The sequence below is a fragment of the Lepisosteus platostomus genome, chromosome 5, assembly GCF_059453375.1.
Source record: "Lepisosteus platostomus isolate fLepPlt1 chromosome 5, fLepPlt1.hap1, whole genome shotgun sequence".
Classification (NCBI taxonomy): domain Eukaryota; kingdom Metazoa; phylum Chordata; class Actinopteri; order Semionotiformes; family Lepisosteidae; genus Lepisosteus; species Lepisosteus platostomus.
In genome coordinates, this window is record NC_142615.1 from 55,798,951 (window position 1) to 55,824,235 (window position 25,285).

Sequence of the window (25,285 nt, forward strand, 5' to 3'; positions counted from 1 at the left end):
GTGGGGTTTTTGCCTTTTTATCATATTTTGGATGTGAATCCGTGGTATTTTTGCTGAGACAAGTTGCCTTTCTTATACGCGGAGGGATCTGCTCGTGAGATGTCCGCTTGGTCCATTTCTGAGCTCAGTATAAGGTGTAGAAAGCATGACTGTCATCATAACCCGCATCTCACCCAGGTGTGGAATAATGTTGTGACTATTGCTTCAGCAATAACATGCTGATTGCATGTTTCTAGATGGGTATAACAGAGATCTCAACTACTGAGGGGCCTTATTAATAAAGTCTCCACAGCCGAAGCGCTGTGTCTCTTTTCAGCTGGCGATAAACCTTTCCTCGATCCTTTGCAGACTTGTAAAACTGTTCCTGATCAGAATAAAAAACGCTCACGCTAATACACAAGCACCCGTGTCTCGCCAAAGCTGACAAATAAACAGACGGACAAGCCGCACTGCACGTGTGAACAGGGGAATGAGCGAGCGAGCGGGGATAGGGCGCCTCCTGCGCTTAAAAGCTTACAGCACCTGGTATTCCCAGGCGGTCTCCCATCCAAGTACTAACCAGGCCCATCCCTGTTTAGCTTCCGAGATCAGACGAGATCAGGCGTGCTCAAGGGGGTGTGGCCGTAAGCGAGAGCAAGGCTCGCTGGCACCCTTCTTATTGAGAGGACAGCTCCGTCACCTCTTTTACGACGCTGCTTTTTTTCCCTTGCGTTTTTCTCTTCTTCCCACGTTCTCTCTCTTCACTGCCTTCGTCCCCGCTCTATTTCACTTCAGCCTTTCACTCTTGCTTCCTTCCAATGAGGACGGAGCTGCGGGAGAAAGGGCGCTATAGAGGATCGCTGTGGAGAGCTGCTGCTGTGCTTTGACATCTGAGCTCTGTGGAAAACGATCTCAATACAATTCTGAAAAACGCGACTCCCCGAACGCCAGCCGAACAAGTCTTGAAGTGGAAATCTAATAAGTAAATTGATTCTTAAAATGTAGAGAGCTTTGCAAATAAATATATTGGGGCTTTTAGATAATATATTTCAAGGATGTAATTGCTGTGCTACAGTACGTGCAGAATTTTAGAAAACAGTGCATCAACAAAGTACACTGTTTAGGTTACTTTAGAAGACAATTTTCCAAAACAATATATGCTGTCTGGGTCGTTAGAATTAGCTGAAAGTAACTGAAAAGCTTTGAATAACATATCTACTGCTTCTTCTTTCGCCTTTTGATGTAATCCGTTTTATCTTAGGGAAAGTGGAAGTTTTAGAAGGGACAAAGCGCTGAGCTTTTTTCCAGCGCAACGTCTTATGAAAACCCTGTACTGCCTGTAACAAATTGAGTCTCTGGTTGCTCCCAATATTGAAATAAAGACCTTACTCAGGTGAGAACTCTCTCTTGTGGCTTCCTTGATAGTTATATTTCCATGACACCGGTTTTAATGTCTGTAGATTGTATCTTATTTTTATTTTTTGTTTTGTTTCATGTTCATATTATGTGTTTTCACCCAGTTGACTCCAGTTAATAACAGTTCATCAAGTTAATAGCCACTTTTGATGCGCGAAAAACGGGTGATCTTTCTATCTCGTGATCAGCTTAGTATCTTTCTGTAAATTTTTTTCTGCTTAATTAAACGTTTAAAATACATGAATTTCATAAAGACAACACACGTTTCGAACAGAAAAAAATCATATTCTGTTCTCTTCCTGGTATGTATAACAGATCAGCAGGTCTTATTTTCCCAATTGCTTTTTTCCACTGTATTTATCATAATGGCTAGCCAATGTCTTCTCTTAGCTAGGTAATGTTACTTGTGGATGTGCTTCTGCGTTGCGCAGAAGCACATGTATCCATAGAAAGTATATTATACTACTATTTGAGCTACAGTACATAAAAATAATTATATCTTTATTAATTTCTTTAGGTACGTGATTCCATATTATATTCCCTATTAATCAAATTCTAAAAGTATGCTTTTGTTTACTCCGATAACGAGCACATTCACAGAAAATGTTAATATCTTATGACTTTTCACAAAGTATATAAAGTTAAGATGGTCAGAAGGAGCATGTAAAAACGTTTCCGAAACGTGGTAAAATCTTACTACATGTAAGACTTTGATGCTTAAAATGTTTAGGAAGAAAGTGGAATACTGGTGTGTATTTTTTCTTTAAACTACCAATACCAGCCATATACAGTTTACACTATATGTTTATGTTCCTAAATTAATATAGTTTATGGTGGTGTATCATGGTTGTAGAGGTTTGATGGGTTTACTGAGACAATTATTAATTGTTCGTTGTGGCTTTTAGAAAATCAATCGTCAGAACAACTAACAACGCACACACACGGGTTCAATACACGAGATACATTTATTCATATAAATTGTGCACCAAACATATACTAGTCTGCCTGGATACGAGCGGCAGACCTTACTGTGAGGGTTATCAATATACAAGGTATATAATCTCGAAGAGATGCCAACACAAAGAGATACACAACAGAGAATATATGTCAATATATATCATTCGGTTACCAAATTGCTAATCAGTGTTATTACCCACTGTTACTCTAAACTCGGAAGTAAATACATTACTCATGAATTAAATTGATAACAACTTGTGTTGAGGTACAATTGAATTCTCGAGACACAATGTAGAACATGGGGTTTACTTATCCACTGTGTATGGATTTGGAATCTCCCGGCACGAACACCAAACCAGCTGACAGGCTCTGTTGCAGCCTCTGTTCCAGCGGTTGTCCAATGGGCGTTGTCCCGGCGTCCTCTGGCTACCGGCCAACCAGTTGAGGTACAGCTCGGAGTAGGACGGGCGGAGGAATCTGACTGCGGCACGCAAGGCAGTCGTTGCTCCGAGGAGATCTACCAGCAGTCCAGCTGGCTAGTAGAAAGTCTCTATGCACAGAGTGTGACCGCGAGTCCTCACAAGTCACTCTTTTGCCTGGGAAGAAGCTGGTTCGTTCCTGGTCCAGCGCTGCTTCTGAATAAGCTATTCAGGTTGTCGATGAGGGTCCAACTGTAGGCTGCCGTTGATCAAGCGGATCATTCACGTTGGTAGAATTCTGAGTACGTATGGGATCCTCGGCCTCGCGCTTAGAACAAAGTCCAAGTCCCTTTGCAGACAACAGCAGTTGTCACGTGATTGTCTCTGAGGATGCGCGAAAATGGCCAAGGAGAGCCCCGATCTGAGCTTGCGCTCCCTTTTTGACCAAGACATAGATGTGTGCTGATTGGTTGAGAGTTTGGCGGGCATTAGAGACCCACGTGGTATTACCACGCCCTGCCAGTCCCTGATTGGTTGGTCAAGGTGAGATATGAGTCACTTACTCTTGACACTTAGGAATGCAGTCCAGATGTCCATTCGGCACTCCCTAGACAGATAGGCACCAATGGATGACCATTGATCATGATAGCCAGGCTAAGCTAAGTGCATCCCCATCTGGGAGCTGTCCATTATCAAAAGAAAACATCTTAAATCAACCTGCATGAATACTTTCTCTGTGGCTGCACCACAAAGATGGAGGGTGAAATGGGGCCTCATTTAGGACAGAATACCACCGCCTAATTCTGTCTTATTAACAAGCATTGCCGCTACAACGGCATCTCTCCTGTCAAACTTCCTCCTGACGTGTTTGACAGGATCTGGGCCGTGGTGAACAGTGGGAAAGACGCCCTGTGGAGAGTGAGGAACATGGGGCTGTTCAAAGGCATCGAGGTCCCAGTCAAGGCAGCAGGTAGCCTGGCCCTGTTCATCACCCGAGAGAACTATTACCTCAGAGATCTGTGGAGAGAAGGGAGGGAGGAAGCAGAAAATCTGTGGGAAATTGAGAGCATAGGTCAATTTCTCAAGAAACTGTGAAAAACATTATCATGTTTAAGTAAAGAATGTGATTTGCACCAGAAAAAAATAAATTGTTGCTATATAACTGGTACCGTGTCAATATGTAATGAGATGTGATTATATATACTGTTTTAAGTATGTATATTAATGTAAAGCTTTCTAATTTGTGATGTCCTGTATTTTTTTGTGAAAAGAAAATAAAGTTCTTAAAAAATCGATTCACCCAGGGCGAGGCTCGGCCATTGCACTCCGGCTGTGCTGACCCCTGCGAATTCCCCAAATGTGGGAATCTCGACTGCATAATTTCTGGTAGTGGGGGACTGCGTTCGCGCTCTCTCCTGATGTGCTTGGTCCAATATCAGATACGGGAGAGTTAGGACACCATGAGCTGCGATAGGATCCCAGTTCGAAAGGAGTCGATGCCACTGCTGGTTCCCGGTTTCTTTTAGTTAGAGGTCCGGAGAAGCATTTCAAGCTGGTTACACTACTCCTTCCGGACATTCATTCCCTTTTCAAAGTCAGTCGTTTTGCTGTAGTCTGCATTATTTAGGCTGATTATCGAGGTTAGCCTTTATATGGTCATGGGGGCCTCGGTACTGTATGCTCATTCTCAAGACAGTTTCACCCGTTTTCTGATTGCTAGGTTCTGTACCAGTGCAGACATGTCAAACAGTGAATAGCTGTACCTCTATTGTATCCGTGCTCAATGAATGAAATCAGTATTAAATGAATATATGTATAGTTATACGAAAAACAATTGGTTTATCGACTCATCTTCATTTGCAGATTTAGAGGCAGCTTCGATATTCGGGGGAGGCGTAAAACATGGTGCTGATCTTTGGAAAGCAGGAGGCAAAACTGAGACGTTCTCATACAAGGAGCTGAAACCAGGCCACCTGGGTGAAGATCAGGTATCGTAACCGCTAGACCATATGGGAGCATACAGCCATGTTGTGCGTGCGTCATGTAAGCAAACTGTAATTGCTGCCTTCATGACCTGCTTGATGGAGAAAACACACAAGAGAGTTGGCACTCAGAGTGTCGAAGGGTTGATGTATACTAGGGCTCAGTTGAAATGCAGCGTCAGGACTTTTCCGACTAGTGTCACACAAAGAGAGTACATCCTTTCCTACTGGCTGTGTATGTCTCGGTAACTCGCTGTGATCGTATAGTGCTCAGAATTTGTGTTGTGGCCGCAACAACCCCGGTTCGAAGCCGCATACTGGCAGAATAGGAGGAGTACTGCCTGACTGGATCGTTGATGAACGACAGAGGCCACTCCGACCTCTTCTTGGTTTTCTTCAATGACTTACTAAGGATCTTCTTCACATTCGCCCATGCAGGGGAAGCCAGTTACACCAAAGCAAACGCAGGAAAGTGCATTTCAAGCAGAGACCAGGAGGGACTTGTTTACACCGAGAGTGGTCGGAGAATGGAACAATGCGCCCAGCCCTGTTGCTGGAGCCGATTCTTGATGAGATCTTGGGCTCACTAAGAGGCCCCCGCTGGATGCTAATCTTTCTGTTGTTCTTGCAGGTCCTGCGCTGCTTTTGAGCCGACAGAGCTCGTCCTGGTCTGTCGGCATAGCCCAATTGCAAATCATCGGCTCCATGTACAGAAGGAACGTGCGTTTGGTACAAGAGTGCACGAAGGCACCGGAAATACATTGGGAACAAATGACCGGTCGTTCAAGACCTCTGTGAAGTACAGGAGCGTGCAAAACGAGGCTGCTTCCACCCGGTCTCGAACTGGGGACCTTTCGCGTGGTAGGCGAACGTGATAGCCGCTACACTACGGAAACCTGCAGGGACCGCTGCTGGTGTCTTGCTTGCGTTTCGGGCTGAGAAAGGGACGCGTCACTTTAGGCAGGGTGCGCTGGAGAGAGGAACAAAGGGCGCGATGAAACAAAATACCAAAACCCGGGATCAAACCAGGGACCTTTAGATCTTCAGTCTAACGCTCTCCCAACTGAGCTATTTTGGCGGTGCGCAGAGCCCACAGCCACCTGCTCCAGCCTTCCTGTGTTGCGGCATGAGCGCACCAAGAGTAGCGGGAGAGTGTTGCAGGAACGTCACTCTGAAGGAAAGCCACCCAGGTGCGCCCTCTGAGCTCTGTCCAGCGCATCTTCCTCGCATGGACTCCTGCCTGCGACGGGCAGGAAACAATTAGCAAGAACAGAACGACACCCCATGGGTGTCTCATGACCACACCTTAGGTTGTGACACGTGCAGGTGTGAGGGGTTGCCGGGCTACTTTGGAGCAGAGCTTGGGCGGAGGGGGGGGCGGGAAAGCAGACAAAGAGGTGACACCTCAAGGTCTGCACGATCACAGCTCTCCGCCTCCCCAGGCTTCCGCTTGATAAGCTACTGGACACACCCGCCCCTCCTCACACAGACCGTGGAAAAGCCCCAGAGTGGGAGGGCTCTCTCTTCCTCCCAGGAGCTCTTGGACACGACGCACAGACAGGGCGCAGCGAACTGCCGCCTGCAAACACGGCTCCAGGCAGGACTCCACTCCGCAGGAGCCGCAGAGCAGAGGAGATGGGGGCAGCTTAGCTCCTGTGCAGAGACCTGAGCTGTTGTTGTTGCGGACGCTGTCTTTTCTGCACTCGGGGTAGGAGTGAATGTTGAGTTGCCCTTAGAAATGAAGCAGAGCACTTCAACGGCACGGGTGTGTGTGTGTGGGTGCGCCCTGGTGATTCTGGGAGACAGATCGAACCTGGGCTAAAAGAGAGGGGGCTTAGCCCTCTTCCATTTGCTAGTTCAAAGTTCTACAACCCATTTGTATCTGCTAGGTGGCGCAGTCGTCGTGCACAAAGAACGCTTTGAAAAGCGTCAAAGGCAAGTCATTCCGAGTTGGTCGCGAAATGCTGAAATGATCTCTCGGCTCCTCGGTTGTCATCCCTGACATCCCAACCCCGCCACTCACTGTGTAAAGCAGTGTCGTATGGCCCTGACATCACACCCCCACCACTCTCTACGGAAAGCACTGTCGTATAGCCCTGACACCCACCCCTCCACTCATTGAATAAAGCAGTGTCATCAAGCCCCGACATCCCACCCCCGCCACTCTCTACGTAAAGAAGTGTCGTATGGCCCTGATATCCCACCCCCACCACTAACTGCGTAAAGTAGTATCTTCAGGCCCTGACATCCCAATCCCGCAACTCTCTGCGTAAAGAAGTGTCGTATGGACCTGACACCCACCCGTCCACTCTCTGTGTAAAACAGTGTCATATGGCCCTGACATCACACCCCCACCACTCTCTGCGTAAAGCAGTATCGTCAGGCCCTGACATCCCACCCCTGCCACTCCCTGCGTAAAGCACTGTCGTATAGCCCTGAAACCCACCCCTCCACTCTCTGTGTAAAACAGTGTCATATGGCCCTGACATCCCAACCCCGCCACTCACTGTGTAAAGCAGTGTCGAATGGCCCTGACATCACACCCCGCCACTATATGCGTAAAGCAGTATCGTCAGGCCCTGACATCCCACCCCTGCCACTCTCTGCGAAAAGAAGTGTCGTATTGCCCTGATACCCACCCCTCCACACTCTGTGTTAAGCAGTGCTGTCAGGCTCTGACATCCCAACCCTGCCACTCTCTGAATAAATAAGTGTCGTATAGCCCTGACACCCACCCCTCCACTCTCTGCATTAAGCAGTCTGGTCAGGCCCTGACATCCAACCCCCGCCACTCTCTGCGTAAAGCAGTATGGTCAGGCCCTGACATCCCACCCACGCCACTCTCTGCCTAAAGCACTGTCATATGGCCCTGACACCCACCCCTCCACTCTCTGCATTAAGCAGTGTTGTCAGGCCCTGACATCCCACACCCTCCACTATCTGCGTAAAGCACTGTCGTATGGCCCTGACATCCCAGCCTCGCCGCTCACTGCGTTAAGCACTGTCGTATGGCCCTGACACCCACCCCTCCACTCTCTGCATAAAGCAGTGTTGTTAAGCCCTGACATCCCACACCCTCCACTATCTGCGTTAAGCACTTTCGTATGGCCCTCACATCCCACCCCCGTCACTCTCTGCGTAAAGCAGTATGGTCAGGCCCTGACATCCCAGCCTCGTCGCTCACTGCGTTAAGCACTGTCGTATGGCCCTGACACCCACCCCTCCACTCTCTGCAGGAAGCAGTGTCTTCATGCCCTGACACCCACCCCCGCCACTCTCCACGTAAAGAAGTGTCGTATGGCCCTGTCACCCACCCCTCCACTCTCTGCATAAAGCAGTGTTGTTAAGCCTTGACATCCCACACCCTCCACTATCTGCGTTAAGCACTTTCGTATGGCCCTGACATCCCACCCCCGTCACTCTCTGCGAAAAGCAGTATGGTCAGGCCCTGACATCCCAGCCTCGCCGCTCACTGCATTAAGCACTGTCGTATGGACCTGACACCCACCCCCTCCACTCTCTGCGTAAAGAAGTGTCATATGGCCCTGATACCAACCCCTCCACTTTCTGCATTAAGCAGTGCTGTCAGGCTCTGACATCCCAACCCTGCCACTCTCTGCGTAAAGATGTGTCGCATGGCCCTGACACCCACCCCTCAACTCTCTGCATAATGCAGTCTCGTGAGGCCCTGACATCCCATCCCCGCCACTCTCTGTGTAAAGCACTGTCGTATGGCCCTGACATCACACCCCTCCACTCTTTGCGTTAACCCATGTCGTATGGCCCTGACACCCACCCCTCCACTCTCTGCCTAAAGCAGTGTCGTATGGCCCTGACATCCCAGCCTCGCGGCTCACTGCGTTAAACACTGTCATATGGCCCTGACACCCACCCCCTAAACTCTCTGCATAAAGCAGTGTCCTCAAGCCCTGACATCCCACCCCCGCCACTATCTGTGTAAAGCAGTATCGTCAGGCCCTGACATCCCACCCCTGCCACTCTCTGCGAAAAGAAGTGTCGTATGGCCCTGATACCCACCCCTCCATTCTCTGCATAAACCAGTGTCTTCATGCCCTGACATCCCACCCACGCCACTCTCCGCGTAAAGCAGTATCGTCAGGCCCTGACTTCCCACCCCCGCCACTCTCTGCGTTAACCCCTGTCGTATAGCCCTGACACCCACCCCTGCACACTCTGCATAAAGCAGTGTTGTCAAACCCTGACATCCGACACCCTCCACTATCTGCATAATGCACTGTCGTATGGCCCTGACACCCACCCCTCCACTCTTTGCATTAAGCAGTCTCGTCAGGCCCTGACATCCCACCCCTGCCACTCTCTGCGTAAAGCAGTATGGTCAGGCCCTGACATCCCACCCACGCTACTCTCTGCCTAAAGCACTGTCACATGGCCCTGACACTCACCCCTCCACTCTCTGCGTTAACACTGTCGTATGGCCCTGACATCCCAGCCTCGCCGCTCACTGCGTTAAGCACTGTCGTATGGCCCTGACACCCACCCCTCCACTCTCTGCGAAAAGCAGTGTCGTCAAGCCCTGACATCCCACCCCCGCCACTATCTGCATAAAGCAGTATCGTCAGGCCCTGACACTCACCCCTCCACTCTCTGCATTAAGCAGTGCTCTCAGGCTCTGACATCCCAACCCCGCCACTCTCTGCGTAAGGAATTGTCGTATGGCCCTGACACCCACCCCTCCACTCTCTGCATAAAGCAGTGTCGTCAAGCCCTGACATCCCACCCCCGCCACTATCTGCGTAAAGCAGTATCGTCAGGCCCTGACATCCCACCCCTGCCACTCTCTGCGAAAAGAAGTGTCGTATGGCCCTGATACCCACCCCTCCACACTCTGCGTTAAGCAGTGCTGTCAGGCTCTGACATCCCAACCCCGCCACTCTCTGCCTAAAGAATTGTCGTATGGCCCTGACACCCACCCCTCCATTTTCTACAAAAAGCATTGTCTTCATGCCCTGACATCCCAAACTCACCACTGTCTGCGTAAAGAAATGTCGTATGGCCCTAATATCTAACCCCTGGCACTCTCTACGATAAGCAGGATCGTCAGGCCCTGACATCCCACCCCAGCCACTCTCTGCATAGAGAAGTGTCGCATGGCCCTGACACCCACCCCTCAACTCTCTGCATAATGCAGTCTCGTGAGGCCCTGACATCCCAACCCTGCCACTCTCTGCGTAAAGTTGTATGGTCAGGCTATGACATCCCACCCACGCCACTCTCTGCCTAAAGCACTGTCATATGGCCCTGACACTCCCCCCTCCACTCTCTGCGTTAAGCAGTGTTGTCAGGCCCTGACACCCATCCCTCCACTCTCTGCATGAAGCAGTGTATTTATGCCCTGACATCCCACCCCTCCACTCTCTGCATAAACCAGTGTCTTCATGCACTGACATCCCACCCCCGCCAATCTCTGCGTAAAGCAGTATCGTCAGGCCCTGACATCCCACCCCCGACACTCTCTGCGTAAAGCACTGTCATATGGCCCTGACACCCACCCCTCCACTCTCTGCATAAAGCAGTATCGTCAGGCCCTGACATCCCAACCCTGCCACTCTCTGTGTAAAGCAGTATCGTCAGGCCCTGACATCCCACCCCCTCCACTCTCTGCGTTAACCCCTGTCGTATGGCCCTGACACCCACCCTTCCACTCTGCATAAAGAAGTCTCTTCATGCCCTGACATCCCACCCCCGCCACTCTCTGCGTAAAGCAGTATCGTCATTCCCTGACATCCCACACTCGCCACTGTCTGCGTAAAGAAATGTCATATGGCCCTAACATCTAACCCCCGCCACTCTCTACGATAAGCAGTATCGTCAGGCCCTGACATCCCAACCCTGCCACTCTCTGTGTAAAGCAGTATCGTCAGGCCCTGACATCCCACCCCCTCCACTCTCTGCGTTAACCCCTGTCGTATGGCCCTGACACCCACCCTTCCACTCTGCATAAAGAAGTCTCATCAGGCCCTGACATCCCACCCCCGCCACTCTCTGCGTAAAGCACTGTCGTATGGCCCTGACATCCAACCCCTTCCACTCTCTGCGTATAGCAGTATCGTCAGGCCCTGACATCCCAACCCCGCCACTCACTGTGTAAAGCAGTGTCGAATGGCCCTGACATCACACCCCTGCCACTATCTGCGTAAAGCAATATCGTCAGGCCCTAACATCCCACCCCCGCCACTCTCTACGTAAAGAAGTGTCGTATGGCCCTGACACCCACCCCTCCGCACTCTGCATAAAGCAGTCTCATCTGGCCCTGAAAATCCACCCCCACCACTTTCTGAATAAAGCACTGTCGTATGGCCCTGTCACTCTCTGCGTAAATAAGTGTCGTATGGCCCTGACACCCACCCTTCCACTCTCTGCATGAAGCAGTGTCTTCATGCCCTGACATACCAACCCCGCCACTATATGCGTAAAGCAGTATCGTCAGGCCCTGACATCCCACCCCTGCCACTCTCTGCGAAAAGAAGTGTCGTATTGCCCTGATACCCACCCCTCCACACTCTGTGTTAAGCAGTGCTGTCAGGCTCTGACATCCCAACCCTGCCACTCTCTGAATAAATAAGTGTCGTATAGCCCTGACACCCACCCCTCCACTCTCTGCATTAAGCAGTCTGGTCAGGCCCTGACATCCAACCCCCGCCACTCTCTGCGTAAAGCAGTATGGTCAGGCCCTGACATCCCACCCACGCCACTCTCTGCCTAAAGCACTGTCATATGGCCCTGACACCCACCCCTCCACTCTCTGCATTAAGCAGTGTTGTCAGGCCCTGACATCCCACACCCTCCACTATCTGCGTAAAGCACTGTCGTATGGCCCTGACATCCCAGCCTCGCCGCTCACTGCGTTAAGCACTGTCGTATGGCCCTGACACCCACCCCTCCACTCTCTGCATAAAGCAGTGTTGTTAAGCCCTGACATCCCACACCCTCCACTATCTGCGTTAAGCACTTTCGTATGGCCCTCACATCCCACCCCCGTCACTCTCTGCGTAAAGCAGTATGGTCAGGCCCTGACATCCCAGCCTCGTCGCTCACTGCGTTAAGCACTGTCGTATGGCCCTGACACCCACCCCTCCACTCTCTGCAGGAAGCAGTGTCTTCATGCCCTGACACCCACCCCCGCCACTCTCCACGTAAAGAAGTGTCGTATGGCCCTGTCACCCACCCCTCCACTCTCTGCATAAAGCAGTGTTGTTAAGCCTTGACATCCCACACCCTCCACTATCTGCGTTAAGCACTTTCGTATGGCCCTGACATCCCACCCCCGTCACTCTCTGCGAAAAGCAGTATGGTCAGGCCCTGACATCCCAGCCTCGCCGCTCACTGCATTAAGCACTGTCGTATGGACCTGACACCCACCCCCTCCACTCTCTGCGTAAAGAAGTGTCATATGGCCCTGATACCAACCCCTCCACTTTCTGCATTAAGCAGTGCTGTCAGGCTCTGACATCCCAACCCTGCCACTCTCTGCGTAAAGATGTGTCGCATGGCCCTGACACCCACCCCTCAACTCTCTGCATAATGCAGTCTCGTGAGGCCCTGACATCCCATCCCCGCCACTCTCTGTGTAAAGCACTGTCGTATGGCCCTGACATCACACCCCTCCACTCTTTGCGTTAACCCCTGTCGTATGGCCCTGACACCCACCCCTCCACTCTCTGCCTAAAGCAGTGTCGTATGGCCCTGACATCCCAGCCTCGCGGCTCACTGCGTTAAACACTGTCATATGGCCCTGACACCCACCCCCTAAACTCTCTGCATAAAGCAGTGTCCTCAAGCCCTGACATCCCACCCCCGCCACTATCTGTGTAAAGCAGTATCGTCAGGCCCTGACATCCCACCCCTGCCACTCTCTGCGAAAAGAAGTGTCGTATGGCCCTGATACCCACCCCTCCATTCTCTGCATAAACCAGTGTCTTCATGCCCTGACATCCCACCCACGCCACTCTCCGCGTAAAGCAGTATCGTCAGGCCCTGACTTCCCACCCCCGCCACTCTCTGCGTTAACCCCTGTCGTATAGCCCTGACACCCACCCCTGCACACTCTGCATAAAGCAGTGTTGTCAAACCCTGACATCCGACACCCTCCACTATCTGCATAATGCACTGTCGTATGGCCCTGACACCCACCCCTCCACTCTTTGCATTAAGCAGTCTCGTCAGGCCCTGACATCCCACCCCTGCCACTCTCTGCGTAAAGCAGTATGGTCAGGCCCTGACATCCCACCCACGCTACTCTCTGCCTAAAGCACTGTCACATGGCCCTGACACTCACCCCTCCACTCTCTGCGTTAACACTGTCGTATGGCCCTGACATCCCAGCCTCGCCGCTCACTGCGTTAAGCACTGTCGTATGGCCCTGACACCCACCCCTCCACTCTCTGCGAAAAGCAGTGTCGTCAAGCCCTGACATCCCACCCCCGCCACTATCTGCATAAAGCAGTATCGTCAGGCCCTGACACTCACCCCTCCACTCTCTGCATTAAGCAGTGCTCTCAGGCTCTGACATCCCAACCCCGCCACTCTCTGCGTAAGGAATTGTCGTATGGCCCTGACACCCACCCCTCCACTCTCTGCATAAAGCAGTGTCGTCAAGCCCTGACATCCCACCCCTGCCACTCTCTGCGAAAAGAAGTGTCGTATGGCCCTGATACCCACCCCTCCACACTCTGCGTTAAGCAGTGCTGTCAGGCTCTGACATCCCAACCCCGCCACTCTCTGCCTAAAGAATTGTCGTATGGCCCTGACACCCACCCCTCCATTTTCTACAAAAAGCATTGTCTTCATGCCCTGACATCCCAAACTCACCACTGTCTGCGTAAAGAAATGTCGTATGGCCCTAATATCTAACCCCTGGCACTCTCTACGATAAGCAGGATCGTCAGGCCCTGACATCCCACCCCAGCCACTCTCTGCATAGAGAAGTGTCGCATGGCCCTGACACCCACCCCTCAACTCTCTGCATAATGCAGTCTCGTGAGGCCCTGACATCCCAACCCTGCCACTCTCTGCGTAAAGTTGTATGGTCAGGCTATGACATCCCACCCACGCCACTCTCTGCCTAAAGCACTGTCATATGGCCCTGACACTCCCCCCTCCACTCTCTGCGTGAAGCAGTGTATTTATGCCCTGACATCCCACCCCTCCACTCTCTGCATAAACCAGTGTCTTCATGCACTGACATCCCACCCCCGCCAATCTCTGCGTAAAGCAGTATCGTCAGGCCCTGACATCCCACCCCCGACACTCTCTGCGTAAAGCACTGTCATATGGCCCTGACACCCACCCCTCCACTCTCTGCATAAAGCAGTATCGTCAGGCCCTGACATCCCAACCCTGCCACTCTCTGTGTAAAGCAGTATCGTCAGGCCCTGACATCCCACCCCCTCCACTCTCTGCGTTAACCCCTGTCGTATGGCCCTGACACCCACCCTTCCACTCTGCATAAAGAAGTCTCTTCATGCCCTGACATCCCACCCCCGCCACTCTCTGCGTAAAGCAGTATCGTCATTCCCTGACATCCCACACTCGCCACTGTCTGCGTAAAGAAATGTCATATGGCCCTAACATCTAACCCCCGCCACTCTCTACGATAAGCAGTATCGTCAGGCCCTGACATCCCAACCCTGCCACTCTCTGTGTAAAGCAGTATCGTCAGGCCCTGACATCCCACCCCCGCCACTATCTGTGTAAAGCAGTATCGTCAGGCCCTGACATCCCACCCCTGCCACTCTCTGCGAAAAGAAGTGTCGTATGGCCCTGATACCCACCCCTCCATTCTCTGCATAAACCAGTGTCTTCATGCCCTGACATCCCACCCACGCCACTCTCCGTGTAAAGCAGTATCGTCAGGCCCTGACTTCCCACCCCCGCCAATCTCTGCGTTAACCCCTGTCGTATAGCCCTGACACCCACCCCTGCACACTCTGCATAAAGCAGTGTTGTCAAACCCTGACATCCGACACCCTCCACTATCTGCATAATGCACTGTCGTATGGCCCTGACACCCACCCCTCCACTCTTTGCATTAAGCAGTCTCGTCAGGCCCTGACATCCCACCCCTGCCACTCTCTGCGTAAAGCAGTATGGTCAGGCCCTGACATCCCACCCACGCTACTCTCTGCCTAAAGCACTGTCACATGGCCCTGACACTCACCCCTCCACTCTCTGCGTTAACACTGTCGTATGGCCCTGACATCCCAGCCTCGCCGCTCACTGCGTTAAGCACTGTCGTATGGCCCTGACACCCACCCCTCCACTCTCTGCGAAAAGCAGTGTCGTCAAGCCCTGACATCCCACCCCCGCCACTATCTGCATAAAGCAGTATCGTCAGGCCCTGACACTCACCCCTCCACTCTCTGCATTAAGCAGTGCTCTCAGGCTCTGACATCCCAACCCCGCCACTCTCTGCGTAAGGAATTGTCGTATGGCCCTGACACCCACCCCTCCACTCTCTGCATAAAGCAGTGTCGTCAAGCCCTGACATCCCACCCCCGCCACTATCTGCGTAAAGCAGTATCGTCAGGCCCTGACATCCCACCCCTGCCACTCTCTGCGAAAAGAAGTGTCGTATGGCCCTGATACCCACCCCTCCACACTCTGCGTTAAGCAGTGCTGTCAGGCTCTGACATCCCAACCCCGCCACTCTCTGCCTAAAGAATTGTCGTATGGCCCTGACACCCACCCCTCCATTTTCTACAAAAAGCATTGTCTTCATGCCCTGACATCCCAAACTCACCACTGTCTGCGTAAAGAAATGTCGTATGGCCCTAATATCTAACCCCTGGCACTCTCTACGATAAGCAGGATCGTCAGGCCCTGACATCCCACCCCAGCCACTCTCTGCATAGAGAAGTGTCGCATGGCCCTGACACCCACCCCTCAACTCTCTGCATAATGCAGTCTCGTGAGGCCCTGACATCCCAACCCTGCCACTCTCTGCGTAAAGTTGTATGGTCAGGCTATGACATCCCACCCACGCCACTCTCTGCCTAAAGCACTGTCATATGGCCCTGACACTCCCCCCTCCACTCTCTGCGTTAAGCAGTGTTGTCAGGCCCTGACACCCATCCCTCCACTCTCTGCATGAAGCAGTGTATTTATGCCCTGACATCCCACCCCTCCACTCTCTGCATAAACCAGTGTCTTCATGCACTGACATCCCACCCCCGCCAATCTCTGCGTAAAGCAGTATCGTCAGGCCCTGACATCCCACCCCCGACACTCTCTGTGTAAAGCACTGTCATATGGCCCTGACACCCACCCCTCCACTCTCTGCATAAAGCAGTATCGTCAGGCCCTGACATCCCAACCCTGCCACTCTCTGTGTAAAGCAGTATCGTCAGGCCCTGACATCCCACCCCCTCCACTCTCTGCGTTAACCCCTGTCGTATGGCCCTGACACCCACCCTTCCACTCTGCATAAAGAAGTCTCTTCATGCCCTGACATCCCACCCCCGCCACTCTCTGCGTAAAGCAGTATCGTCATTCCCTGACATCCCACACTCGCCACTGTCTGCGTAAAGAAATGTCATATGGCCCTAACATCTAACCCCCGCCACTCTCTACGATAAGCAGTATCGTCAGGCCCTGACATCCCAACCCTGCCACTCTCTGTGTAAAGCAGTATCGTCAGGCCCTGACATCCCACCCCCTCCACTCTCTGCGTTAACCCCTGTCGTATGGCCCTGACACCCACCCTTCCACTCTGCATAAAAAAGTCTCATCAGGCCCTGACATCCCACCCCCGCCACTCTCTGCGTAAAGCACTGTCGTATGGCCCTGACATCCAACCCCTTCCACTCTCTGCGTATAGCAGTATCGTCAGGCCCTGACATCCCACCCTGCCACTCTGTGCGTAAAGAAGTGTCTTATGGCTCTGACAATCACCCCTCCACTATCTGCATAAAGCAGTGTCTTATGGCCATGACACCCACCCCTCCACTCTCTGCGTTAAGCAGTGTTGTCAGGCCCTGACATCCTACCCCCGCCACCTTCTGCCTAAAGCACTGTCATATGGCCCTGACACCCACCCCTCCACTCTTTGCGTTAAGCAGTGTTGTCAGGCCCTGACATCCCGCCCCCTCCACTCTGCGTAAAGCACTGTCGTATAGCCCTGACATCCCAGCCTCGCCACTCACTGCGTTAAGCACTGTCATATGGCCCTGAGACCCACCCCTCCACTCTCTGCGTTAAGCAGTGTTGTCAGGCCCTGACATTGCACGCCTGCCACTCTCTAAGTAAAGAAGTGTCGTATGGCCCTGACATCCCACCCCCGCTACTCTCTGCATAAATCAGTGTCAAGTAATAGGTTTATTCCATGCTGAAAAAAAGAAGAAAGAGAACACAACGTTTCGGCCGTGGAGCCTTCTTCAGGTGTGAGAGAGACAGGGCAGTAGGCAAAGGTAAAGTAGCGGGAGAACAAAGGTTGAGAGGGAGGAGGAGTGAGAGGTGGGAGCAGGGGACAGAAAGAGAGGCCAATCAAGAGGTGTGAAGTCAGATTGGGTGCAGAGAGGTGTGAAATGAAACTTCCAATGAATGGAGAAAATTTAAAAGAACAGTAGTCTGTCGTTAAGGGAAGGGAGAATGTGTGATCCTAGCTGCAGAATAATTTTAGTTTCGGTGGTCTTTCTGATGTATGAGTTTCTGCAAACTGTCTTTGAGAACACATACAGAGAGATTAGAGTGGTTGTGGCCGTCAGAGGTGAAATGAGAAACAATGGGCTTGGAGAGATCTTTAATCTTCACAGCCCTGACGTGTTCTCTGAAGCGGTCTTCGAGTCTCCTTCCTGTTTCTCCAATGTAGATGGCTGGGCATTTACTGCAAGAGATACAGTAAATAAGGTTGCTGGAGGTACAAGATGCTGTCTGGGTGATCCGGAAATTGTCCTGAGGGGCCTTGAATGAGTGTGGTGGTGGCTGTGTATTTGCAGGTGATACAGCGAGCTCTGTTGCAAGGGAAAGTGCCTGGTGTGGATGGTTGTTGAGGGCGGTCAAGGGAGCTGTGAACAAGGTGGTTACGCAGATTAGGTGGTCGGCGATATGAGATGATAGGGCGATCAGAAAAGAGGGCCCCAATGGAGGGATCATCCTGTACGATGGAAAAGTTCTGGTTAATGGTCCTGGGGATAGGAAGTGTGTTAGGGTGGTAAGGAAGCACCAAAGGAATGCAGTTTTTACGGCGGGAGTTCCTGATCGGGTTGATGGTCCGGGGGGTGTTTTTGGCTCGGGCAAGGGCCTTGTCAATCACACTGCTGGGGTATCCTCTGTTGATGAAAAATGAGTACATTTCGAGGGCTTGGTTCTCGAAGTCGATGTCGTCGCTGCATAATCGTCGTAACCTAAGGAATTGTGAAAAAGGAAGAGAGTTTTTAGTGTGGTTGGGGTGAAATTAGCTGTACAGGAGGTAGCTGTGTGAATCCGTGGGTTTGTATTAAACTGAAGTGGACAGTCGGGGGTAGTTGATAGACAAGTGGATGTCTAGAAACGGAAGAGTGGTGGAAGATATGTTAACCGTATATTTGAGGGACGGGTGGAAGTTGGTGAAATGGTGCAGGAAGAACTCAAGCTGATCGTTGGAGCATGTGGCGGCACCGACGCAGTCATCAATATATCGCTTGTAGAGGTCAGGGACATAGCCAGTGTAGGAAGCGAAGAAGCGTTCTTCTACCCAGCTGACAAAAATGTTGGCATAGCTGGGTCCCATCCTGGTGCCCATGGCAACTCCACTGACCTGTTGGTAAAAAAGATTATTGAAAGAGAATGTGTTCAGTGTGAGGACCAATTCTGCACGGCGTACCAGGGTGTGGGTGGGTGGATCAAGCACTGTGCGTTTGTCCAGCGTGTGCTTGAGGGCTGTAAGGCCGTCATTATGGGGAATGACGGTGTACAGAGATGTGATGTCCATGGTAAAAATGTAGCATTCGGTACCCTGAAATTGGAAATCATTAAAAAGTTGGAGCGCGTGGTTGGTGTCTTTGATGTATGAGGGAAGATCTTCAACCAGCGGTCTCACGAGGCTGTCGAGAAAGGCTGAGATGTAAGTAGTTGGACAGTTACATGCTGATACGATGGGGCGTCCAGGGGTGTCCGGTTTGTGGATTTTGGGGAGGAGGTAAAATTGAGATACCTGTGGATGTTCCATGATGAGCCGGTTCGCCTCCTGGGGGAGCTCGTTACTGCTGATAAAAAGGGAAATGGTGGATACCACTTCCTTTTGGTAGTCAGTGGTAGGGTCCTGTTGGAGAGGGAGGTAGGCAGAAGTGTCAGTTAGTTGTCTAGAGGCTTCAAAGATATATAGATCCTTACGCCACACCACAACAGCACCTCCTTTGTCCGCTGGTTTGATGACAATATCATCCCTGTTGCGGAGAGACTGGAGCGCCTGATTTTCTCCTTGGGTGAGGTTAGACCTATGTTTACTGGGTATAGGGAGTGCCTTGGGAGCTTGATTAGTGCATTGGTTGATGAAATAATCAACTGGTGGAAAACGGCCAGAGGAGGGAGTCCAACAGCTCTGTTTGGGATTAATGTTGTTAATGACATCAATAACCGGGTTGTTATCAGCTGCCTGTGAAGAGAAATTGTCGGCAAAATGTGCTCTGAGACGGATCCTGCGGTAAAAGCGGTTAAGGTCGACATTGGTCTGGGGGATGTCCAGTTTCCTGGGAACTGGTACAAAACTGAGCCCTTTGCTGAGGAGGGATCGCTCATCCTGTGAAAGGGAAAGGTCAGAAGGTATGGTGACAACAAGGTTAGGGTTGGTGAGGGTGTTCGGGGTGTTGATGGTTTTCTTCTGTAGAAGATGACTGAGTTTTTTGTCCTTCTCTGTAGTGAGAAACTGGTAGAGTTTAGAGTTGAGAGATCTAATGAGGTTAGTTATGAAGGGAAGATGATGTGGAGCTGTCAGCCGTAGAAATTCCTTAGCCTCTTTGATGTTGTTGTCGGAAAGGATAATCTGTTTTTTGAGGGAGAAAATGGTAGAGAGCATTAGTTTCCTAGAAAATTGTTTTAGAAGTCTCTGAGTGTTACTCTGGGTGGTATCAGAGTCAAAAGAAAAGGTATTAAATTTAAGGCGAAATCCTTTAGGGATGATATTATGTCGACGACATCTGTAAAGGAATAGAAGGTGGTTAGAAAGCCTGGTCTTGGAACAGATAGCTGTAAAGAGACGGAATGCTGGTTTAGTGAGAGAAGCGGGCAAGTGGCCCAGGGAGGAAGAGAAGGTATGACGAAGAGATCTAGAAAAAGATTTGGAGGAAGGCATAGTGGGTCGCATATATTTTCGTTTTTCTCTTTTTTACATAACACGCTTTCGAGAAATAGACTGTCTTGTAATGAAAGCTGCATTAGAAAATGTGTATCTAAATTAAAATCGGGAATATGTCTTTTGGCAGCTTCAACAGAACAAAACGATCTGAAGCCGCAATTCTTTCATAGAGTGTATTGTGACACTCTAACCACACTGTTGCTATTACTGCTACTTCTGCTGCCGTTATTCAGCTTTCTTAGCGCTTGGGTCTCGATTCAGATATTGCAATGAAAGCAACAGGGGAGTAAGTTTTCCTTTTCTAAATCAAAGGTGATCTGCTCACAAGGAAGTATAAAAACTTCAGCGTTTACTTTTTGAAGACCGCAAATTGTCGAAACACTGTTGCTTCATAAGCTAATAAGTAACATTTCTGAGCACGCATTGTATTACTAATGCTATTATTAATTAAAAAAAGCTTAAATTCACATAATGGAATTTGGACGGCTCAAAGTAGTCTATTCCTTGTACACCTTTACTTGCCCGCTGAGTAGAGTTTTAACCAACGGCAGCAGAAGTAGCAGTAATAGCAACAGTGTGGTTAGAGTGTCACAATACACTCTATGAAAGAATTGCGACTTCAGATCGTTTTGTTCTGTTGAAGCTGCCTACAGGCTCCGATTTGCTGACATTGGCTGTGATCTTTTTCATGAAATTCTTCACATATTTGAAATATTTAATTCGGGTTCGCCTAATACACGGTGCAACCCGTACCTGTAGCAGAATGCTGTGGCACATGAAGCCGTTTTGTTTATCGGTTGTAAGGATTGAGGAGCGTACTACAAATCGAGCAAGCGAAAAGAAAATTAAACAGGAGTCAGGAGTTTTTGGATTGCTAATCCATTGTGCTCTGCTCATCTAGGTTCAAATTCCATTCTTGTCATGGTTAAGGCCTGAGACGTGTGTGTTTTTTCTAAACGGTGTTTGCATTTGTTTCCTCCTTTACTCCTGTAAACTCAGGATTTTTTTTTCCTTGGTGGCAACAATACGCTTCTGCAATACAGTAAATGGTAGACTCTGCTTTCAAATTAGCTGCACCAGGCATTCGGATACAGAAAAACACAGGGATTTAAAATTCAGGAATATGAATGGCCAATTGCTTACAGCTAGGGTTTTTACGTTTTCTTATTTAGCGATTTGTGTATCAATCTTTTAACAATTCATAAAATGCTAACAATATGTAAAATCAAAACAACAGCACCTTTAAATGCTGGGGAGACAGGTAGTTGTTTTTTTCATCAGATGCCAATCTCTAATGCTGTGTGTGAGAGCTTACGTACCTTTCCTTTTCTCACATTTTCTGACAACTATTCCAAAGGGGCACCCTGTCAGCTCCTAATACTTTTTAAAAGTCTGCCTGCATGTTTGATTATTGTCGTTTTATTTAGAAAAAGTTCAATATTGATCATAACTAAAGAAAATTAGGATCACGAATAAAAAAAGGGCTGAAGATGCGAGTCGCTCTTGAATCAGAGCTGGGCGACACGGGCTTCTGTTCTGATATGATTGTACGAAAAGCAGGAGGAATCTCTTCTCTCCTATGGAGCATGAGCTGAATCAGGAGTGAGACATTTCGTATGCTCGTGCATATGTTAACGCATGACCTACATCGTAAAACTAAATTAAAAACTAACATTAAGTTGTCAAAGACATTCATTTATATACAAACAAGAGACACACATAGTAATGATTCTACATTAACTTGTCCTGCACTGATCAGACTAATTGAAATGTATGAAAGCCCGTTTCCGCCAGGGAGTTAAAAAAACGCGCTATGGTATCGCAGAATTCCGGCTAAGTAACTCAGATTTGCGACTTAGTAACTCACAACTCCGACTTTATATCTCACATTTGCAACTTCGAAATAGCCCATATTTCATTGTCTGTCCTTTTGTTATTGTAACGGATTCGGGTTCTAGCCAGCAAGACCTGGGTTTGAGCCAATACGGGGTTTGAGGCACGAAGTAGGGTGGGAGCGGCGAGGGCACAAGCCCTAGAACCCGAATCCGTTACAATAACAAAAGGACAGACAATGAAATATGGGCTATTTCGAAGTCGCAAATGTGAGAGATAAAGTCAAAATTCTGAGTTTTTAGGTCGCAATTCTATGATTCAAAGTCACAATTCTGAGATACCATAGTGCGTTTTTTTTACTCCCTGACGGAAACGGGCTTCCATAGGTTCTCAGTGCTGCGAAGCAAAAGCAATCTCTGGAAAATCAGACAAATTATTATCAGATCATGTCAAAAGCTGATCAGTATTTCTTTACTGGGAAGCAAAGAAATGCTTGTATTACACATTTTAATATGACATGCAATTACACATGAAAAATAGTAAAATTATTTTCATTGCGGTACGTGTTGATAGAACAGCCCCCTCGATAAAAGAAAGTGTGGACGGACGTGTCGCATGTTCCGTACTCTGTCTGACAGCGAGTTTAACACACTTTCCTCGGAAATTAGAAACTAATTGAACAATAAATTAATCTGAGCAAATTTTACACGTGTGGGTGATTTAATTCTGTCGAAATTGCGTGGAACTCCTCCGCTGAGGTCAGATACACACGGGAAAGTGTTCAGGCGGCTTCACGGAGTCCCGCCTCAGACTGGAAGCAGGTTCTAATTAGACCCTGAGAACAATCCGGGTCTCTGTATGTAATTGATTGTGTTGATTGAGCGGTAGTGTGACCAGGTGTGCGGTAGCAGGTCCTGCCAGTATAAAAACCTAGTCACCGCATTCACACTTTATGCTTTCTTACTTCAACACGGTTTTGTGGTTTACTTATTTTACTCCTGTAGCAATTAAGCGGGACGTTAATTTGGCGATGCGCTCGTTTCTCTTTATCCTGTGCCTGTGCGCAGGGGCTGGGCTCCCCGCACTGATCTCCGCCGGGCCGGCTGGCTGGGACTCTCGGGAATTGGCGCTCCAGGCCGACCTCCCGGCTCCTGAAGATGCAGCCCAGTTGGAGGACTTGAACCTGGCAGATGCGCCCTCCGAAGACCTGTCTGCAAGCGAGAACGACTCGCAGTCCTTGGCTCCCGACTTTCGCCGCCTTCCCGTGTCCAGAGACGCGTACTCGCCCTACTTCGACAAGGAGAAGATGAACCCGGCAGCCGCCCCTTACCCGCCTACATCAAGAGCGTCCTGTTTCCTCCCCAGCGAGGGCGACAGCCGGCTCGCCCGGCCATCGGGGGCACCCGAGCAGTGGCTGTGTGGTGCGACTCCAGCAGGATGTACGTGAGGGTCAGTTGGCTCCTGTTCGGCTTCAGCTGTCAGCCATCGGAGGTGACCTTGGGCAACTGCAGCGTCAGCCGAACCACACGCCATTACTTCTACTTCATCTACGGGCTTCACGAGTGCGGTACCGAGCGATCGGTAAGTGGGTCTTCATCTACAGGCAATGTATTGATGTGAACTGTAGGGCTAGTGCCTTTCCTGGGAATACCCCTTCCTCTGTGACCTCGCAGGATGTCCAGGGCTGCCTGGTGTACTCCAACACTCTCCGCTATGCCCCGCCCTCCTCCAGTGCGCCTGTGCATCACTTCATTCCCTTCTCTGTGCCGGTCAAGTGCTCCTACAACAGGTAGGCAGGGCTCTGCTGCTGCTGAGAAGCTGCTGGGAAAGTGTCCAGAAGACCCTCATCTCCTCTGTCCTGCAGGTTCCACTACTCCTACAAAGTTGGCTATGTCCCCACGTGGGCCAGGAGAAGGACCTTCTTCAAGGACCTGAAAAACAAGCACAGCTTTGTCCTGCTCACCACCAACTGTAAGCTCCTTGAGCGAGTGGCTCCTCCTGCCAGCAGGGGGTGCTGTGTGCAGGTCTAATGCTGCCTCTCTCTCTCCAGCCCACTGGGTCCGGCTTTCTCCTAAGGATGAGTACTTCCTGGGTCAGCCCATGTACTTCCAGGCCACTGCCTACTTTGCCACAGCGGAGCAGAGGCTGTACATCCACTCGTGTTACGTAACCGAGAAACCGGACCAGCACTCGCAGCCCCGTTTCCCTGTGATCGATAACTTGGGGTACGGCCCCTTCTGGAAGGAGAGGTGGGCAGGAGCCCCGAGAGCCTGCAGGGGTTCATCCTTGTCCTTGTCCCCAGGTGCATGGTGGACAGCAAGGCAGATGGCTGCCTGTCCAGGTTTGTCCCCTCCAAGCAGAAGGATGTGCTCTGCTTCACAATTGATGCCTTCCTCTTCCAGATGAAGCTGTCCAGGAAGGTACTGCTCTCAAAGGCTGCTCAGCCTTCTTGCTCTACTGATCCATTGTCTGCTTTTCCATCCATGATCTAGATGTGAACCAGACTGTGGCAGCTGTAGTGCCTAGAGCTGCCAGCTTGCCTTCACTGATGGCAGAAGGTCCTTCTCTGTCCCTCTATTGGCCTTGATCCCTTAATGCTGTGACATTCCCTCTTGCAGCATGAAGTGACTGAGCTGTACATGCACTGTCATGGCTGTGGCTCCTGCTAAAGCAACACCAGGGACCAAGTCCTGCACCTACAACAGGGAGGCGAAGAGGTACTTCTGCAAGGAGCCTGCTGAGGGTGCTCTGGGACATGCCAGGTGGAGGCCTCACCTGTCCTCCTCTCCTCCAGGTGGGAGGAGCTGTATGGTGGCCATGAGGTCTGTGCCTGCTGTGAGTCCAGGTGTGCTGGCAGCCGGAATGAAGGTGGGTCTGGTTCTCTATCCCTTGTGGATGCATCTCTGCCGAGGAGACAACCATGCTTGGACAACTGAGGAATGATCCCGTGCTGGACAAAGGGACTGTGTAGATGAGTAGACTGTGGGTCTCTGGGTATAGCAGATCCCTCACTCCTGGGTGTTACTTGTCCACAGGTACCAGGAGCCTGGTGACCAGCAGTCGGGTGGCTGTGGCACCAGTAGAAGCTCCTCTGGATGTGGGAGCTGACTGGACTGAGGATGAGGAGGGAGACCCTCAGATCTCCAGTGAAGATGCTGAGAGCACCAGTGAGGATGTGGAGGGAGCAGAGGACTTTGGAGATGTTGGCCAGTGGACAGGTAGGGTCTGGCAGGAGGAGCTCCTGTAGGGGTGGGTGTCCTGCAGTTCAGCTGGATTGTTCTCCTTCTTCCTCCCCAGGTGCCTGAATGAAGGCTCTAGCCTGGCCTTTGTGACTCTCCTGCCTCCAGTCGCCTTGTAATGGCAACATTTCAATAAAGCTGTGAAAGACC

At 50.6% G+C, this 25,285-nt stretch overlaps 1 protein-coding gene and 3 non-coding genes across 4 annotated transcripts; 2 read left to right on the forward strand and 2 right to left on the reverse strand.

Moving 5' to 3' along the window:
• Positions 1-510: 510 nt before the first annotated feature.
• On the reverse strand, positions 511-629 carry LOC148669758 (5S ribosomal RNA). The gene has a single exon (XR_015937746.1). It is a non-coding gene; the product is annotated as a 5S ribosomal RNA (ribosomal RNA).
• A 3,395-nt stretch (positions 630-4,024) lies between these two features.
• Positions 4,025-4,189, forward strand: LOC148669759 (U1 spliceosomal RNA). Its single transcript, XR_015938069.1, has one exon. It is a non-coding gene; the product is annotated as a U1 spliceosomal RNA (small nuclear RNA).
• Positions 4,190-5,576: 1,387 nt separating this feature from the next.
• On the reverse strand, positions 5,577-5,649 carry trnag-acc (transfer RNA glycine (anticodon ACC)). Its single transcript has one exon. It is a non-coding gene; the product is annotated as a tRNA-Gly (tRNA).
• An 18,869-nt stretch (positions 5,650-24,518) lies between these two features.
• LOC148669761 (uncharacterized) lies at positions 24,519-25,285 on the forward strand. The gene is made up of 3 exons (XM_088632646.1): positions 24,519-24,613; positions 24,691-24,764; positions 24,932-25,285. The coding sequence occupies exons 1-3, from the start codon at positions 24,546-24,548 to the stop codon at positions 25,141-25,143; spliced, it is 354 nt and encodes a 117-aa protein (XP_088488772.1). The 5' UTR covers positions 24,519-24,545; the 3' UTR covers positions 25,144-25,285.